Below are 16604 nucleotides of genomic sequence, written 5' to 3' on the forward strand. Positions count from 1 at the left end.
CTCTTGATGTTTGTATTCCTAATTAGGTTTTTGTGCTATGATGCTTTGTTATCGTGCATAATAACAATAAACAAAACAAGTGATAAATTTAATATTCGTATTTGGTAAGCAGAGGGAGCTATTTTTCCCTAGAATTGGTTGTGAGTTAGCTTTGTACGGTCCGTTACTTGATGCATAAACCGTGTATCTAATACAGGATTCAAGAATACTAAGAGAAGTCTTTGCCTAGGAGAAAATTAATGTATAGGACTTGTATCTTGCATAACTTTCCTCTTTTATTTTCTGACATGTAAACGTGTGATAAATTATTTAAAAAATTGTTTTAAAGAGGCTAATAACTATTTTAGTTATCGAAAATGGAAAAATCTCGTAAAATTATATATTTTTCGTTAATTGCTGAAATGCGATTATGTTTCATAAACTTGTTAACTCACATTTAGTTGGCGCCAGTCAATAGCTTTTGGACAGCCCCGGTCCAGTTTTCTTACTCTTCAACCGGTAAAGCTATCATCGTGTAATAGGAATCGAAACCATTTTTTCTGCTGAAACAAAAATATATGTGGGTCCCATACCCGTAATAAAAATAAAAAATAAAAAAAGTTGGTGCGAAAACCAATGAATCAGTAGGTAAAAAATGTTATATTATGTTACATGATACTAGTTTTTCCCCTCTTCAACATGTTAATTGATTTATGGGTTATATTTATCTACTTTTACATAAGATAACTACATTTCCTACACACACACAAGCTAGGTGGGTCCCATTTCTTTTTTTTTCTCTCTCCTCTTACTTATGGGTCCCACTTACAATCTTGTTTCTACAACATAAGATAAGCATTTTCCTACAACATAAGAAAATTATTTCCCTTGATTTATATGGATCACCACGTTGTGTAAAGTTAAAAATAAATAAAGTAAATATTTTTTTGGGTCGTTAACAAAAGATATGGTTCCTACTTTAGTCTCTTACAAAAAAAATTAATTTCAAGGTTATTAAGAAATTCAAAGTGAATTCATTTAGTTGAAATCGTGGTTCCTCGCAAATTAAAAAAAGACTCATATTAGTTCTTCAAAAGGACTAAAATGAATCAACTTTGAGTTTCTTAGGAACTTCGAGACTAATTTTTTTTATAAAAGACTAAAGTGGGAATTATATCTTTTGTTACGGATCCAAAAAAATATTTATTCATAAATAAATAAAATGCACCTATGGCTTGTTAAAATGTTCTTTCTCTCTCCACGTTCTAAAAGGAAGCTCTATGTGCATTCTTGCACCCAATTCTAATTAACGACAGTGCGATATTGAAAAATGTTTGTCATTCTAAATGACATAAAATTATGTCATTTTAAGAAAGAAATAGATACAAAAAATATTTTTTATTTAAAATTTAAATTATAAAAAAATCACTTATTTTCTTCACCCACAATTTTTATTCCTTATGTCTATCTCTTTCTTAAAATGACATAACTTTACAAACTATTTTTTGGTGAACTCATTAAATATGTTTTGTTTCAGTTATATTAATTATTTGTGTCTTTTTCTTTAATTATGATTTTAAACCAAGTAAATGTTTTTTTGTCTTCATCAATGTTTACGACAAATGGAACGAGATGATGTCAGCCTCTAACTATCAAGTGACGTGAATAGAGAGTATAACTGTATAAGTGGCCGGCCACCAATGGTTATCTAATCTGATCAGGGGAAACGTACGGCCACGATTGCCCGTTACTTCCCCCTTTCAACGACAAGGACCGTATAAGTTAAATAAGCCACCAAAAAACATTGTATTTGTACTGGGACTGAATAACGGGTGTAATAATCAGGTGCGGATCATCAAAGCTACACATCGTCAATTTAGTGTTGGGATTATCCAAAGTTCATGTTGGACATCTCATCATTTGATTAAAGTGATAAGGAACGGTGTTCCTTAAAGTAGACGATCACTTCTCCATTCAGCTGAAAGTCGCCAGAGTAGACCATAATAACTATACGAACTGAACTAACCTATTTCTGTTTTCGATTTTCTCGCTCTTCTCTCTCTCTCTCTCTCTCTCTCTCTCTCTCACTAAACACTCCAAGTTCTCTCTCAGGTTAGAGTAGCACCGTAGCCTCCCTTTTGCATTCCCGCTTTCTGTTTTCCCTTCGCTCTCTCGCTCTATCTCTTCTTCAAATTTTCAACTCGACAAAACCAATTCTGGTTTTCTCTGTGTACAGTTCGTTACCGACAATTTTTTTTTTCTGGAATTTGCTGCTAGAGATTGCTTTTTGGGGGTTTCGCAAGTTCACAATTAGAGGTTTTCCTGAAATTCGAGTTCAATTTGTTTGTTATTATGTTCTAGATCTGTTATGAATTTTTTTTGTTTTGTTTGGGTGCTGTGGCTGCTAGGGTTTCTTTGTTTGTTTATTAGTTTTTTTTTATTGTAGGTGATAGTGGTGACTTTGTGGTTTTGGGGTGGTTGCAGATTTGGTAATCAAGGTAATTATTGGAAGAGAGTGCAAATGCAGAGGCCGACGAGCGACGCAATTAGTATGGGGAAAAGGACTCTGGAGGGTGGTGAAGATGAGCAGCCTGAACGAAAGAGGCCTGCTCTTGCTAGGTAGTTGCTACTCTTTCTGCAGTTGTGTGCTTCTATGAATTTGCTTTGTTTATCCACCATTTTAGTTTAGTGTTTTTTTGGGGTAAAATTTTTGGTTTTAATTTTGTCACTATTTTGCACAAGTTAGTAGATCTGAGCAAATAATAATTTATTTTTGGGGGCGCATATGACAGTGCTAGTCCTAATTTAACCAGTAAACCCCTGTTGCTACTTCTGAAGATATTTGTTGTGTTGGTCAATCATTATACCTGATTTTAACCCCTAACTTGTTCTAATAGTCGAGTTAGATTATCATGGCTATCTTCCTAAGTTGCTGCGGTGGTCGAACGTTTTATTGTCAATGTCATTGTTGGTGCTGAATATTACTTGTTACCAGTGTTTGTGACAACCACTTAATCTTTGCTGTTGCGGCTTATGTGATAATTTTCTTCTAGATGGTTTTGGCCTGATTTGTGTTTTTTTTTTTTTGGTATCCATACTGGCGGATCCAAATTGGGGGCAGTTCTCCCAACACCATTTTCTCCATTCCTAGCACTTGAACTTGGTTAAGGTTTTGGTTCCATTTTTAGTATCATTGTATCATGCACTTAAAAGATTCTTTCTGGTATTTCCAAATCAACTCAAAAGTAGTAACGGTTATTTGAATCACTGAGGATGGTCAAATAAGGAAACCTGTAACTGGCTAGCTTTAGTTTATTTGTTTTTCTTCTTTGCTGCTGCTGCTTTTTCTTCCATTTTTTGAAGGAGGAAATCTTAAAATTTGATTTTGTTCCTAACTCGTTTTCTTTTCTAATATCTTTCCTTCTTTAATCGAAACTCTCCTGTAAAAGTTTGTAACCCGGAATATAAAAATTGTTTTGACTTGAGAGATTGCATCTCTTTGCTTATCATATAAAAAATGTCTTACTACCTCTTGAGGAATAATTGAAACTGTACTTCCTTAGTGAGGAAGGTTCTTGGTTTGCAAGTATGAAGGGCATAGGAGGAAGCTTCTCCCAGTGCATAATCTGTAGTCATTCTCTATTATATGAAAAAAATTGAAAGGTCTTCCTCATTTTCATTATCTTCAGAGCATGTTTTCTATTGTTTGTTGATACCATTATTGTTTGGTCAAATGCACTCTAAAACTTTCGTAGGAGTTAGGATGAAATAATCAAATCAGTATTCAGTAACTTGATAGCAAATGAATAGTTTCAGTTTTATATTTCAAATAAATCAGTATATATGCTTATAAACCAAAATAATTATATGTTTATTTAGAAACTTATCTGCTAAACTTATTATGAAACAATATTTTATTTCTTATTAGTCTTTGTCCATATGCATACTTCTTTCTAATTTATTTTCTTTGTTAGTTTCCTATAATTGATACACTCGTACCTTGCAGTGTAATTGTGGAAGCTCTCAAGGTGGACAGTTTGCAGAAGCTTTGCTCATCTTTAGAACCTATTCTTCGTAGAGTTGTAAGACATTTGGCTTCACACTATTCACTTCTCTTTTTGATGTGTTTGGTTTTTTGGTGGGGGGCAGAGGGGCTGTACATTCTACAAAGTTATATGCCTTTTATTCCAACTGGAAGCCACTTTTGCACATTAAATCATTTCTAAAAAGTTATGCCATTTGTTATGCAATTTCATGCTGTTGGAGTATTTTTACTTGAGTGTGGACATTATCCTGCTTATTTGTGAAAAATCTTCTTGTTTAACCAAATTTTTTGAACCTTAGCTGATTTTGATTGCCTAAGGAACCTATTGTTCACAGGATGGCAGTATATTGCATGTACATTTTACTTTCAATGTTCCATTTTACGCAATTTTTTTCCTTCCTTTTTTGGTATGTCATCACTCATCATTAGTTAGATCATTTGTGTGAAAACATGAGTTTGACCTGTGATTGAGAAAATGAATGATTCTGTATTCAATTCATAGAAGAAATTATACTGTAATACGATTTGTTTTGTTATACCTGTAAGTTTCTGCATTTGATTCTTATTTGGTTTAATAACAATGATGTGAAACAGGTGAGTGAAGAAGTGGAGCGTGCTTTGGCAAAGTTAGGTCCTGCAAGACTTAGCGGAAGGTCTAAGAAATTCTTTACAATTGGTGGAAATTGATTTCAAAATATTTGTAGTTTCATAGTTTCCCTTAAACTATAACTGTGTTTTCTCCATGCTCTTTTTCATGTATTTGTCTGTAGAACAAGCAAAGATATTATTGGATACTGTGGAAGTAACAACTATCATTTCACTGTATAGTTTTGAGTTTTGTGGCGTTTTTCTCTTTTAGATTTTGATTCTGTGGTGTATATTAGGTGGTATTAAAGTGAATAATTTCTTGGTTCTCGGGTGGAAAATATCCCCTCCCTCTGAAAGTTATCTTGTGATGGTTGGCTGCAGTATCAAGAAATATGATAATGCATGATAATGATGTGGCATGGAGATGGCTGCGTATATGATTGAGCTCATCCAAAATATATTTGTGCTACTGGCTGGATTTTGAAAGTATATTGAAGAATGCTTTATTTTTTCTTTTAGTAGGATTAGAAATGATTGGAAAGGAAAAGAGATATGAAGATAGAGGATTAGGAATCCTCTTAAAAGTGGCCAACCAACAACAAAGCTAAGAAAGTAACCCTATCTTGAAAGATGATGTGTTAGGGGAAATCTACTCCTAAAAAATCTAGCATTAAGCTCTAATTAAATGCTCCATACTCTTGCTCTCTTAGTGCACTTCCACAAGACCTTGTTACTTTCTCTTTTACTCCAGCCCTGAAACTGAATTGGAAGAAACTGAACAAGGAAATTATAATTTTGACAAAAGTCATTTTATTAGGTGTCATTGACTATTGAGGCACTGTTCAACCCACCACAGTGCTAGGATTTAGCTTTCATGATATAAATATAGACTAACTCACTAGTTATATTGGTATTTATGTGACAAAGTAAGTCCGGCTTTTTTTAATTTAATTTTTTTTTATATATATGCTTAGCTGCCTTGGTCTTATGGGTCAATAGTGTAGTATGGTGGTAATGATTGCATTCATTATGTGATATCCCCTATTTGTTTTTTTTTTTTCTGGTGGCTGTATGTATGACCCTTCCATTGACCTTTCTTTTTTCATCTAATATAATGTCCATACTTTCAAAATTATACATGTAACTATCACCACTTTAATGCCACCATTGTCATATTTAAATTTAGTACCTTGGTAAGTCTGGTATTTTTTTTTCTAACAGCTTTAAAATTCCAGGTCTTCTCCTAAAATGATCGAAGGTCCTGATGGCAGAAACTTACAGCTACAGTTTAAGTCCCGGCTGTCTCTTCCCCTATTCACAGGAGGAAAAGTGGAAGGCGAGCAGGGGGCTCCTATTCATGTTGTTCTGATCGATGCCAATAATGGAAAAGTTGTAACATCTGGACCTGAATCCTGTGTGAAGCTTGATGTTGTTGTCCTTGAAGGCGATTTTAACAATGAAGATGATGAAGATTGGACTCAAGAAGATTTTGAAAGCCATGTGGTGAAAGAACGTGAAGGAAAGAGACCTTTGTTGACTGGGGAACTGCAAGTGACACTCAAGGAAGGAGTTGGAACATTGGGGGAACTGACATTTACAGATAATTCAAGCTGGATAAGGAGCCGTAAATTCAGGCTTGGCCTGAAGGTTGCATCAGGTTTTTGCGAGTCCATACGCATTCGTGAAGCTAAGACAGTGGCTTTCACAGTTAAAGATCATAGAGGAGAATGTAGGGTTATGCTTCTGCTTCTTCAAGTTTTTTTTTTGGCATTAGTGCTCTCTGCTCCTACACTGTAATTACCATCTTTGAAATTTTATATTTTGTCCTTTTTACAGTATATAAGAAGCATTATCCTCCTGCGTTGAGTGATGAGGTGTGGAGATTGGAGAAGATAGGCAAGGATGGGTCATTTCACAAGAAGTTGAATAATGCAGGAATAATCACAGTTGAAGACTTTCTTCGGCTTGTGGTTAAAGATCAACAGAGTTTGCGGAATGTAAGTTTAGGTTTTACGTCTTAATCTTGAAGTTAGGTCTTTCAGTCATTCTCTTATGCCATTCAACTGTAGATTCTTGGGAGTGGTATGTCAAACAAGATGTGGGAGGCTCTCTTAGAGCATGCAAAGACCTGTGTTCTAAGTGGGAAGCTCTATGTTTATTATCCAGAAGATACAAGAAATGTTGGTGTTATCTTTAACCACATTTATGAGCTGCGTGGCCTTATAACTGGAGAACAATACTTTTCTGCTGATTCTCTCACTGATAGCCAGAAGGTTAGTCTGCATCGTCTGTTTCTTCCACTGATATTTGTCGATAATGCAATTTCTTTTTGATGTGTTTGATAAGTTTCTGTATGATAGGTTGTCCTTCTCGAGAAGTTGAGCATGCATTTATGTTGCTGACATACTTCAATTTATTAATATAATTGATACAGCAATGCTGTCCGTATGTTTTCTCTCTCACACTTGCAAACGTACCAATATTGAACACAACTAAACAATTACATGTTATGTTACTGACTGAGAAATTGTAGATAATGATCAGGATTATAACATATAAAACTTACCAAGTCTCAGATTGTACTTTCCTTTTATAGCTTTCTGTTAGGATTAGGTTAAGCTTTTGATACCTTTAAAATGCTTTTGCAATTCCAGGTTTATGTAGATTCATTGGTGAAGAAGGCGTATGACAATTGGGATCAGGTTGTAGAGTATGATGGCAAATCACTTGTGAATGCTAAGCAGAATAATGGATCTGTTGAATCAGAAAATGAACTTCATTTAGAGTCAATTGATTATGGTAGTGCTTTAGATCATCAACTGCAACTGCCGGTCCTCCCAATGTCTGTTCCTTCTGAGCAGCAAATGCATTCAGGGATGCCAGTTGGAGGTAAGCATTACTGTTTCCTTGAACTCCAATTTGATGGATGCTCTCTTTTTTGTTCCTCCCCCTCCTTTTCTTTTGTGCTGGGGGTGTAAGATTTTCAGTTGCTTGTGTCTCAAATATGATTTTTGAATACAGCTTTCTGATAATAATATTGAAAGAAGTGAGATGTTTTCTGTAATATTGTTGATAAAAAAATCTCAAGATAAAAAAAAATAATTTAAAAATGAATATTCTAAACACCCCAACCCCCAAAGAAAAAAAGAAAAAAAAAGCGTTTCCATATACATGAATAAAGTTGTTTATTTGCTAAGTTCTATGCAACATTGCTGATTGTGTGTGATGATCTTTAAGATGCGAATTTGTGATAATGCTTGTACAATCCCTTTTCAGGTTATAACGATAGTATGACAACAAGATATCCAACCCAGTCAGTGATTGCAAACTCCAACTCCCGGAGCCATTTCGACAGCTCATTATATCTGTCTAATGACCAGCTAATCAGCAGTGCTCACCAAACCCATAGCACTAGAAATGATCATGGCACGGTTGGGTTAGCTCTTGGTCCTCCTCAATCATCGACGTCAGGGTTCCATGCTGGCAGCGCTTCTATTCAGCCATCTACCCAAAATCCTTTTGATGATTGGTCACACAATAGGGATAGGGGGGTTGATGAATTGTTTTCAGAAGAAGAAATCCGCATCAAAAGTCACGAGATGCTAGAGAATGAAGATATGCAGCACTTGCTTCGCCTCTTCAGCATGGGAGGTCATGCCTCCATGAATGCTGAGGATGGCTATTCGTTCCCATCATTCATGCCATCACCGATGCCAAACTACGATGAGGATCGCTCTCGTCCAGGAAGAGCTGTTGTGGGATGGCTGAAGATCAAGGCAGCAATGAGGTGGGGTTTCTTTATCAGGAAGATAGTAGCTGAGAAGCGGGCACAGCTAGAGGAGTTAGATGAATAGGTTGTTTGGACAATGGTTGCAGGCTTAATAGATATGCAAATCTAGTTGCCTTCATCAGTGCCAACCGAATTGTGCAGTCCATGGTAATGACATTCTTGATTTATGCATCTGTGTATTTGACTTGACAGCTCATTTGTCTAGTATTCTGTACAGTATGTTGAAGCTTAGGAAAAACCGTGATTGTCATTTGTTTTTCACTTTCATGTTAATGCTTCTCTCTTGTAACCTTTCCATTGGCTCTGGGCTTGTAGTTATGATGTGATAACAGAACACCTGTCATATTTGAGATGATAACTTAGATTTGTCGTCTCACTTGATTAATGTATATTAATTATGATCTACGTAATTTTCTAGTTGTATTATGACTTATTATCTCACCATTTGGTGTATTACTCCGGTACTATTATCTCTTATATTGGTATCTTACTATATCTGAATCCAATAGGGAGATCAATTTCTCCCATTATCAGTATTACTGTGGGGGGTGTAACGTTAGGGGCTGGGAAGTTGGGAATTTTTCTAAAGGAAATAAGGACTGGAATAAAATTGTCGCAAAGCAGATTCGGAAAGAATCATACTTTATTAATAAATTAAATTTTTTTTTTAAAAAAAAAAAACTAATTTCCTTTGTAATTTTGATTTGGTAGAACTTAAAGTTGTTGTGCGATTTTATATTTTTATTTTATTATACTGTATTCATGATTTCATTTTATTTTTTTTGCAATTTTGGATTCCCGTGAGAACCTACCGGAAATCAAAGACAGCTCTAGTATTAGTATCCAGTGTTGGTTTGGTAGTGTCTAGGAAGATTGACCCGTCCCCCTCTACTGAATCCCATTCGAAGTTATCTGAATATCCTTGAAAGGTGGCGTGGAGTGCAATCCTGTTTCGGGTGTGTGCAATAGATTTAGTTTAGAATTGCTTTGATTTTATTTTACCTTATGTATTTTTTTCATCAATTTGAAAAACAACTTTAAAGGTAAGGATGTTTATAAAGTTTGCCTTCACTCCCTCCTCACTAATCGAGCTTCTCAATAATAACTGGGGAGTGGTTTTTTTAATCGGTCCACCTCCTTTAGAAATTGATACATAAAAAATGACAGGAAAATGAAACAGAAAAATTAATATATTTTACATATGCATACATACATCTTAAGAGTGGGCCACATTTATTATCCTAGTGGTGAGTGATGACACTGATGGAAAATAATGAAAGAGTTAAAATTAGACTAGCTACATCAATAAACTAATATTGGAATGCTATGATTATAGAAAAATATCACGAATTGGTTGGTTGTTTTCTCTCAAGAGATATGTTGTATTCTGGAGGAAGACTGCTTTGTGTCTGTGCAGTAATTGGTATATCATGTACTTCTTCTGCACCCATTTTAAACTCTCTTGACCTGTAGCGTCCAGTTCCTGTGAAAGCCAGGAACTGCCGGTGGAGGCATTTGATGTAGGATTAGCTGGATGTGGGAACATTGCAGGGCCTAATATTGTTGTAGGTCTAGAACTTATTTTATTTTATTCTATTTCTCTTTTTTAATAGTTTGTACTTGGGCTATAAATAATAACTTGTATATAGATTAGGGTTTTTAATATAGTAAATATTGTCACATACCCTTGGATGAACTAGAGTAAATTATGTGTCTCCGTTTTTTCCCATTTTGTTTCTCTTTTACTTTGTGATTGTTAGTGTATTTGTCGTCGTTTCCAACAATTAGAAACATGTAGGAAACAGTCGAAGAACTAGCAGTGAATAGTTTGAAAACAAAGAGAATTGAGTGATCTTTTGTAATTGGCAGTGATTAGTGAAGGGTGAGTGGTATGTGTAGGAACAAGATTGGTATTTGTAAGAAGCCGGTTAGTGATGATAATTTTGAGGAAAGGCAAGCGAAATTGCATGGAGCGAATCTAAGCTGGACACAGTTGTCGGCTTGTCGTGGTTGTTATTAATAAAGTGTAGCAGATGGCACTGGCTATTCTCACACAGTAATAATAATATTAATAACAAAAGAGCTTCCACGCGGTTGTTTCTTTTATTAAACATTGAAAGAGAACGTTTTGAAAGAGTTGAGATCAGTTGTCAGCTTGTGCAGTCGTGAACCAGCTCTAACTCTGCCCTATGGGGTGACAGTGACGCTGGTAAGTGCCAACCCAGCATAAAACTTTTCCAGCACAACTTATAATATAATTTCTTTTAAATATTATTATAAAAATATAATGTTATTTTGTTAAATTTTTTTTTTATAAACAAGAAGTATCAATGTATCATCCATCGTGCATTCATATATATATATATTTTTTAAATATTCCATCGGTTCATTGTTTCATGACTAGTCCGATTCGGAGCAGATCTAGGATCAAGGTTTTAACTCCTTCCAAAAATAATATTGAGAAATATCGAACACATGTGTTCTCATCCCCACCTACTCAGCTCCTATACGCTAACTGAACTACCATCATTTAATAGTTCACTGGTATTATTTTGTTACTATATTTGCTGAAAACTTTCGGTCTTAGACATTGGCGTTGACCTCGTGCTTTCAAGCTTTGAGCATTTCGAACACACTGTTAAAAATACAAAATTAAAGTGATGCTACCGGAATGGAGCAAGTTGTATTAGCCCTTTATGTGAATTATTAAAAAATTCAATTCAACACACTGTTAAAACACACTTCCTTTTCTCTCCTTCTCTTATCTTTGTGTTGATACCTTTACATTTTTTTTTTATAAAAAAATTGTCTTTAAACTGATGTGTTAGCTAAGTGTCCAATAAGTAGCGCATATCCAATAATTTTTCATTCAACATAACACAGGCGATAAGTATTACACATCTCTTTTTAAAAATTGGTACCTCTGAGAAAAATGAACACTTGAGTAGTTCAGTAACTAGAAAATTAAAATTCATTGTAGACATTTAAATGCATTTGCAAGTGTGGAATCACACTATCAAGTCGTGGATGTATCATTATTTTTTTTATTCATGCATTATGATAATACTATTATTAATAGTTAATACTAAAAGAATTTGCCAAAAAAAGTGATCTGCGTAATTGGGAACAAATATGAAAATCCGGCACAAATGGGGAAAAGTTGAGAGCTGATAAGATATATAAATTAGTCAATGAATTTCAAGCTACCAATGAAAAAATAATGTAAAATTTTGACATGTAATTAACAGAACCGTTACAAGTTACAACAATACTTTCTAGTTTCTAAGCTCTACGTGATATTTTACATCGTATGCAAAGCACAAACCGCAAACAAATATAAGGAATAAAAGAATGATACGTAGGAAAATGATATTGTAACACATTTTGAGGATGCAAGATGTAAACTCTTATGAGTGGGAGCATTCGAGAGGGAGGCCTTGGGGAAATCTATTTTTGTCAGCACAATAATTATAAATCATGTAGTTCTTTTGCACCCACCGCAGCCTCTGCTGACCAGTTGAATCCACCTCTTGTGATTGCCAGGATGCAGATGAAGGAGAATTTGATTTGCATGAGGATTTTCCACCGTTCCATACACAAGCATTGTCGTCATTGAAGTTCCTGTAGGATGCTGTGAAAGGAGATTTGGACCAATCTGTCTTGATGAGTCCACCCCTTGTGGCCCAATTATCTGCGTTCCAAAGGCTGGAGTATATCCTCATTGGCTGGTTCTTTGGAAAAGGAACTCCAATTGATTCCATATTCTTGAACTCCCTGATGGGTGTACCATCCACTGAAAAGCTGAAACAGATAACAATAAACTATTTAGTAACTAATGAACTACACAAACACATAAATATATATATATATACATGAGCCAGCTTCATAGTTAGTTAGATAGGAAATTTTATGGATGAGTGGGTGCTTACACAATGCGTTGACTATTCCAGAGAATTGAATATGTGTGGAAATCTGCGGTTGGGTCAAACCAGAGATAGAATTGTTGCTCTCTGTTTCCCTTGCCTTGGCTGAACACATTTGTGTGTAGGATATAAGGGTCACCACTGAGGTTTCCTAAGAATTCGAAGTCAATCTCATCCCAAGTTGATCCCTTTGAGGAGAGCTGACAAGGACGAAACATTTCTCCGTTAGTCATATATATGACCGAACAATCATGCAATCTCTATAAAAACAATAATCCTTCGAGAGAAGAGTTCAATGCTTTGTAAACTAATTTAAAAAATGAAACTTACATAATAGGCAGTGACGGTGCCAGCAGAGTTTCCTGGAACAAGCTTGAGCTGCATATCAATTTTTCCAAATAAGTATTCATTATTGGACTGGAATCCAGAGCCGGAGGCTTTGTCAAGGGACAGAGTGAGAAGATTGTCGTTGTTGAGTATTTTTGCACGACCATCTCCCCATGTAATCTGAAAGTCTTGGTTGAAGTTACCAGCAGCACAGACAACAACGTAAAAACTCGCAAGCAGAGGAATAAGAAGAAGTCTTGAAGAGATCGTAGAAGCCATTTTATGTTTGAACTTTGAACTATGAAAGTGTAGTGCCAAGTGCCAACTAACTAGTTTTTTCAATGCAAGAAAGAAAACAAGAGGTAATGTTTGTTGTGAGAAGCTTTAAAGAGAATCAGCATATATATATAGTGTGGGAAATGAACGTGTGACTTGCAGCAACAAGCAGAGGAAAAGTATGCGAAGGTCCCAAGTAAGAGCTAAGCTGGAGATAGTTGTATGGTGAGATAGCTGTCAAAAGCTCTAATGCGCACGACCAACTTTGTCATATGTAATTAATAAAGGAAGGTAATATTGGTGGAGGGTGGATGTGACTCTTGTGAAGGAGGAATAAATCTTTGGTGTTATTATTGCAGTAAGATTAACTGCATCTTATCAATGGGAGCATTGCACATTATAGGAGAAAGAAAAAATTTGGCAAAAAAAAAAAAAAATTATCTGACATGTAATATTTTTATTAATGAGATATACTAAATCTTTAGTATAACAGTAGCACCAAAAATTTATTCACGAAGAAGACGCGGTTTTTTATTTGGTTTTTGAGACTAAACGCAGTCACTGTCATCAGGTATGAATATGATCATTATCTTAGTGGATAGGGTCCAGCTCACCGACGCCACACCTTGAATCCTTCAACCGGAATTTTTTAATATTGCATTTTTGACTGATCAAGTAATACCCAAATATTGCATTTTTTTGCTAGTTGCTGTGGGCTAAGTACATCTCATAGAAGCTCTCTGGAAGCAAACTACCGAGACATTTTAGAAATTTGAATTTTGCTATCAATAAAAGTCATGGATTTAGGACATGTATCACAACTATTATATTGTCCGATACTGTTTTTGAAACAACTTTTTTCTAAATTTATGACTTACAAGAATTTTGAGAATCAGAATTATTTTTGTTAACACAATTTATTTTGATTCCCAGCACTATTTTTATTTTTACTAACAAAATTGAATTTTCAAAAGCTTGTAAAAGAGAGGGAATGTGTGTTGGTTTCTCCTTCTTCTTCTGCTTCCTCTCTTCTTCTTCTACCTTTTTACTTTGCAAAATTGCACTTTTCGTTTTTATTTTATTTTTATTTTCCTTAATACTTCATCATTTCTTTCTTTCTCTAAAATCTCTGCAATTTATTTCTTTCTCTAGAACTCTATCTTATTCCGTGTCGCGTTTGGATCGAAGAACCTTTGAATTTTTTAAACTATTCGATGAATTAGGGATTTGAGTCCTGAGCTGCGAAATCGATAGTCGTTGTTTGTGGTTTGTGAAGCTCGATGAATTCGAGCTTCTTTTCTTTGAAAATATTAGGAATTTTTTTAGGGGTGAAGGTGAATATGTCTCTTCCAAGAATGTGTTGTCCTCGTCATCAGAAGGTGTTGCAACGGCGACGTTATTGGATATTACGGTGAAGAAGCTGGAGAGGCAGCTTGATTTCTCTGGAGTGTCGGAACTCTCAATTGCAATTGCATTCGCAGTCGCACGCAACCACCTCCCACTGTCGCAGACCGTAATGCAGCAACCAGTGATTGTGATGTCATTATAGCCGCAGACACCTCATCCTTCGGTTAATGGTCTTTTGAGAGAAAGAGTGACAAATGAAAAAAAAAAACAGAAAAGTGACTCTTTTTGTGCCCAGGAACGGAGAACCAAAAAAGTTTTGTTTTTTGTTTTTATTCCTCAACACAAAAATTAAATCGGTTCATCTCGGGAACAAGAAAAATCGATTTTACCAAAGACTATTTCTATCAATTTATGTTCCCGTGAACAGAAATTAAAAAAAAAATCGATTCTCAAATGGTTGTCATGCATACTTTTAATGTCAAAATACAACAGCCAATAATTAGGTTAATTTGGCTTAATCTCATTTTTAATTAAATGAAAAGTAGTTACACACCAAAAAATTGGTTAACCAACTAAGTTGTTATGCTAGGCCAATTTAGAAGCTGGGAAAATATAACATGTACCAAATATACAATAACACTGCACGGAGAAAATAAAAAATCGATTTGTTTGTCTCGTAAAAGTTAACGCAAATCGTAAAAGTATATCAATGCATTTTAGTTTGTCTTGTAGTCATTCAAAAATTACAAAGTTTGACTCGATTTCTTTCGGTATTTCTCAGAAATAGACTTTCATTTATCACAATCAGATTTACGAAATAAGAATAAATAATTATTTTTATGCAAGGATTTGTTGCCTTAGTATTTGGAATTTTACAAATTAGTATTTACACAATTAAAATCAGATTTAGGAATTTAATTATATAAGTTAAAGGGTGAAAGTTTAATTTAATTATAAAAATGTGTTGGTGGACTAACTCGCCTGGCCGAGTCCATTGTGCCACCTCTAACTATCAGCATTTTATACCAAAATGTAATATGTCTTTATATTTATCCATACAAAAAAGCTTCTTATAGTTACGTCTAGATTACAATCTATCTATGTTTTATATAGTTGCCCCTAAATCGACTCTTTGAGGTGTGTGTATTTGTGACGTATATATTAGATGAAGAATTTGCAAATATTTGAGTTAGTACGTGTAATATTCTATCAAACACTTCATAGTTGAAGTTGAATGTCGTAATTTCAAAAATCCATTCATTAGCTTAATTGCATGAATATAAATTATTCATAAAATTAACATATATACAAGCATATATTTAATGCATCGTATTTAATCTCAATAAAACTTAAACTCTTCCAATAATAATTTGGTGAAGAACATGAAATTCAACTACTCTCAGTATTGAAAACAACTAATCATAAATAACATTAAAATAATGATATACTGCAAAACATATAATGATCATTACTTTTAATTGAGTAATTATCAAGAATAAATAATTATTTTTTTGCAAGAATTTGAGTCCTTAGTATTTAGAATTTTACAAAAATAAAAAAATAAAAGTTTATTGGAAAATAACGTGAATTACGAAGAGACACATTGTGTATTAAAACCAATTTTTTAAAACTTCTAACAAAATAATCATTGGTTCGTTTATAGACCCAAAGAATTAATTAATCCTAATAGACATAATAATAAATATTTTTAATAACCTGAATTACAAGAGACACATTGTGTATTAAAACTTATTTTTTAAAGTTTCTGACAAAATAATCATTGGTTCGTTTGTAGACCCAAAAAATTAATTAATCCTAATAGACATAATAATAAATATTATTAATAGGCTTAATAATTTTTGATGCAGAAAGTAGTGGTATTATTAATAGGCTTAACAATAATTACTCATGGAGAAAGTAGTGGATATTAATATAGTTGATTGCCACCAAAGAATGCTGAACTCTTTTCCTACTATCAAGTTTAAAATTCAAATTTAAAAAGTTACTAAAAGAAGAAACATTTAAAAGTGGTTTAATTGTGAAGAAAAAGTGTTAACATTTGAAAGTTACTAAATAATTTTTCAATAATTACTTGTTAAAATAAAAAATTGTAACAAAAATATAATAAACAAGTATGAGTTGATACAAAAAAATATTATACTTTAATTATTACTATATTGTGAAAAATAAATCGTAAGACAATCATTAACAAAAAAATCTGCAATAAGTACTAAAAATAGTATATGTGGTATTACTATCTATACAAAATAGTAATTAAATTTATATACAAATGTACATTTAATGCCAAGAATATTTCATATCACACATA

General features: G+C 33.9%; 2 protein-coding genes across 5 annotated transcripts; one reads left to right on the forward strand and one right to left on the reverse strand.

Moving 5' to 3' along the window:
* The first annotated feature begins 1944 nt into the window (after positions 1 to 1944).
* Positions 1945 to 8812, forward strand: LOC133305333 (calmodulin-binding protein 60 B). 4 transcript variants are annotated; one of them, XM_061505519.1, is made up of 10 exons: positions 2023 to 2091; positions 2216 to 2295; positions 2426 to 2598; positions 3986 to 4061; positions 4619 to 4677; positions 5848 to 6341; positions 6449 to 6609; positions 6682 to 6885; positions 7267 to 7501; positions 7889 to 8812. In XM_061505519.1, exons 3-10 carry the CDS (start codon positions 2501 to 2503, stop codon positions 8464 to 8466), a joined length of 1905 nt encoding a protein of 634 aa, XP_061361503.1. In that variant the 5' UTR covers positions 2023 to 2091; positions 2216 to 2295; positions 2426 to 2500; the 3' UTR covers positions 8467 to 8812. The 4 variants fall into 4 exon arrangements, with proteins under 4 accessions (XP_061361501.1, XP_061361500.1, XP_061361503.1 ...); XM_061505518.1 differs by having other exon boundaries at positions 2024 to 2091; positions 2464 to 2598; XM_061505517.1 differs by having other exon boundaries at positions 1945 to 2295.
* Positions 8813 to 11809: 2997 nt separating this feature from the next.
* On the reverse strand, positions 11810 to 12931 carry LOC133305366 (probable xyloglucan endotransglucosylase/hydrolase protein 23). The gene is made up of 3 exons (XM_061505566.1): positions 12656 to 12931; positions 12332 to 12525; positions 11810 to 12203 (listed from the first exon to the last, which is right to left on the reverse strand). Exons 1-3 carry the CDS (start codon positions 12929 to 12931, stop codon positions 11810 to 11812), a joined length of 864 nt encoding a protein of 287 aa, XP_061361550.1.
* Positions 12932 to 16604: the final 3673 nt, after the last annotated feature.

This window comes from Gastrolobium bilobum, unplaced genomic scaffold (assembly GCF_033153095.1).
Source record: "Gastrolobium bilobum isolate Gb01-03AN ecotype WA unplaced genomic scaffold, APGP_CSIRO_Gbil_v1 utg1221, whole genome shotgun sequence".
Lineage (NCBI taxonomy): Eukaryota > Viridiplantae > Streptophyta > Magnoliopsida > Fabales > Fabaceae > Gastrolobium > Gastrolobium bilobum.